The 2875-nt window shown below is 60.2% G+C and overlaps 1 protein-coding gene across 1 annotated transcript in view; it reads right to left on the reverse strand.

The window, feature by feature from the left end:
* The window catches only part of LTBP4 (latent transforming growth factor beta binding protein 4), a 30740-nt gene that overhangs the window by 16499 nt on the left and 11366 nt on the right, over positions 1–2875 (reverse strand). Inside the window, exons 7-13 of the mRNA XM_021711894.1 lie at positions 2766–2840; positions 2546–2668; positions 1878–2042; positions 1110–1259; positions 901–996; positions 220–351; positions 1–137 (exon numbers count right to left, since the gene is read on the reverse strand). Coding sequence (XP_021567569.1) covers positions 1–137; positions 220–351; positions 901–996; positions 1110–1259; positions 1878–2042; positions 2546–2668; positions 2766–2840 — 878 coding nt within the window. The remainder of the gene's footprint in view (positions 138–219; positions 352–900; positions 997–1109; positions 1260–1877; positions 2043–2545; positions 2669–2765; positions 2841–2875) is intronic.

The following is a 2875-nucleotide window of genomic DNA, read 5'->3' on the forward strand; positions in this document are numbered from 1 at the left end:
GCATTTCTCACCCAGACACTCCGTAGCCCGCGGGCCCGCTCGGAAGCCCGGGCCGCACACGCAGCGGAAGCTGCCTGGTGCGTTCTCGCAGCGCCCGGGAGCACAGGGCGGAGGCGCGCGGCGACATTCGTCCACATCTGAGGGCAGGGAAGGGGCTGACCACAGGGTGACCAGGCAGAGCCCCCCCCCGCCTCCATTCACCCCCTCAGCCCGGCTCACCGATGCAGCGGGTGCCCTGGGGGCTGAGCCGGAAGCCGGAGTCGCAAGCGCAGGTGTAGCCGCCCGGCCGCAGAATGCAGCGTCCTGGGCCGCATATCTGGGGATTGCGCTGGCACATGCCCGAGGAAGGACCTGGGGGGGGGGTGTCCAGTCAGCCATGGTTACCCCATCTCTGAATCCTCTATTACTTTCAACGCAGTAAAATACCCCAGGTTCTGTGCCTAAAACACCTTCATGGATGTCCCCTCCCCAAGGCCTGTCTTCTACCTCTGACCCCCATCTCCTTTATAATGGAACGTTCTCCTCAGATCCTCTGCCTGAGAAACATTCTTAGCGCCCTCCCTGAAAAAATATTTATTTAACATTAACTGAGCACTTATGCGTCAGACACTTCAGAGGCATTTCATTGAAGCCTCACAATAACTTCCATTCTACATATGAGAAAAGTGAGTCTCAGGTTAAATGACTTGCTCAATCCGTAGAGAGTCTGCACCCAATTCTCACCCCAGCTGCTAATCTATTACCTCATTCTTCAAGCCCTTATCTCTTCCCACCCATTCCTTAATTCCGCTGCTGTGACATCCCCACTTGTTCTGTCCTGGAATCTTCTCCCTGAAGTCTCTTTTCTCAGAACTCTACCGGTAACACCTTCATCAGTGCCCTCAGTTTTCTCCGCCGCACCTGATTCAGGAATCTCAGGACCAGTCCACGCAGGGATGCTGGGCAAGGGTAGCTCAGGGCCGGGCCGGGGCTCCGGCCGATGGGTGGGCAGAAAGCCTGGTAAGGAAGGGGTATCAGCGAGTGGAGTCCCAGGTTTGGGTGTCCCTACTCCTCTCTCACCTCCTTTCCCTGTGGGGCAATGGCATCCCCTCCTCCAGGAGCCAGCTCACCTGTGGACGGCCGAGAGGTGGCTGGCAGGGTGCGTGGCTGGCTGAGGGACACTCGGGGTGGCTCCTGGCCCAGGGGTCTGGTGTTGTAGCGGAGGTCAGAGGCCGAGTAGTGGTAGCCAGGGCCAGCTGGGCAGATTTCCCGAAAGCCCTCTGGGAATAGGACAGGAGGAGGCGCAGAGAGGGCAGAAAGAAAGGAGAGTGGAAGTTTGGAGGTTGGCCTTGGTGAGTGCAGGGTTTGGCCTAAGAGTGTGTCAGGGGTTTGGATTGGATGCTGGGACAGGGTGGTGTCCTGGCCAAAGATTAGGACATCTCAGAGGCTAAAGGTGGGGCCAAGGGCATTTACACCATTTGGGAGGGAGGCAGGAACAGGAGTTGAGGGGTGTACAGTGACTGAGTAGGAGGTCACAGAATACCTCTGTTGTGGGGTTTAGTTTTGGGCAGAGATAGAAAGCCCGGGAGGCTTCTCAGGGAGACTCATGTCTAGGGTGGGCCTAAGCTGAAGGCAGGTGTCTCAGAAGCTGGGGACTTGGCCAAAGTTCGGCGACAGGTTTGGGCAGGCAACATATCTCAGGGGCTGGAGTTGACACTGGGAAGACAAAGTCTGACTTCAGGGTGGGTGTCTCAGGGGTGCACTTGGTTACTGCTGGAGGAGTCTGAGGCCAAGGCTGGAGCCCAGCCTGGTATGAGGGCAGTGAGTCGCCTCAGGGTAGAGAGCGGGGCTTAGAGTGAATGCCCTCATGTGGCCTCCTGGGACTAGCAGGTGCTCACCTGAGCCGAAGGGTGGGCAGAGCTGGCAGCCCCGGCCCCAGGCCTTGCCCACGCGGCTGCAGCAGCATATCTGCTTGGTGATGTTTCGCAGAATGGGCAGCGAGCAGCCCCCGTCGCGGAGCACGCGGAAGCAGGGCCCCTTGGCCTCCGAGATTACGTGCTGGGCTGGGGGAGGGAAAGGAAATTCTTCAGGGTGGGGTTGGGAGTGTGGCGGAACCGAGGGATCTGGGAGGGAGGGCAATGGTCCCGGGGAGGGCTGGGTGGGTGCGAGGAGCATCTGGGAGAGATCTGAAGCAGAACTGGAGGCTCTGGAGGTCTGAGATGGACTTGGGGCCCGAGGGGCCAATGAGAGAATCGGAGAAGGATCTCAGGATCTGAAAAGTCGAGTGTTCGAGGGGGCTCTGAGCGCAGCTCAAGAAAGGCTGGGAGTCTGAAGGGATGTTAATCCAAAACGTTTGAGAGGTCTGAAGATAGTCCGGAGAGTCTGAGGATGTAAAAAAATCCGCGAAGTTCTGGGGGGGGAGGGGTCTAGGGCCGGCTGGGGGTGATCTCGTAGTCGAGGAGGATCTGGGGGTGGCCGAGGGAACGCTGGGCCGGGGATGCTCTGGGATGGGGTCTGAGGGCAGGTTGGGCGTGGGACGCAGGCTCAGCAACGCCTGGCGGCTCACAGATGCAGCTGCTGCGGGACGAGTCGAGCAGGAAGCCGTCGGGGCACACGCACGTGTAGCCGCCGCGTGTGTTGGCACACTCCCCGTGCTGGCAGCGCCCGCCTGTCGCGCACTCATCCACATCTGCGAAGTTTGGGGAGGTCCGGGTGGAGTCCAGGGACGCGATCCCGGCAGGCCCCGCCCCTAGGGCCAAGCCCCTCCCGCCGCTGCCCGACCTCACCTTCGCAGGACCCGTTAACCCTTTCAAAGCCAGTCGGACAAGGTCCATCGGAGGCACCGGTTCGTGCGGAGTTCCCTGGAGAGAAAGGAGAGAGGTGGGCCGGGGACGGG

Source organism: Carlito syrichta, unplaced genomic scaffold, assembly GCF_000164805.1.
Source record: "Carlito syrichta isolate Samal-C Ts95f unplaced genomic scaffold, Tarsius_syrichta-2.0.1 Scaffold86295, whole genome shotgun sequence".
Taxonomy (NCBI): Eukaryota; Metazoa; Chordata; class Mammalia; order Primates; family Tarsiidae; genus Carlito; species Carlito syrichta.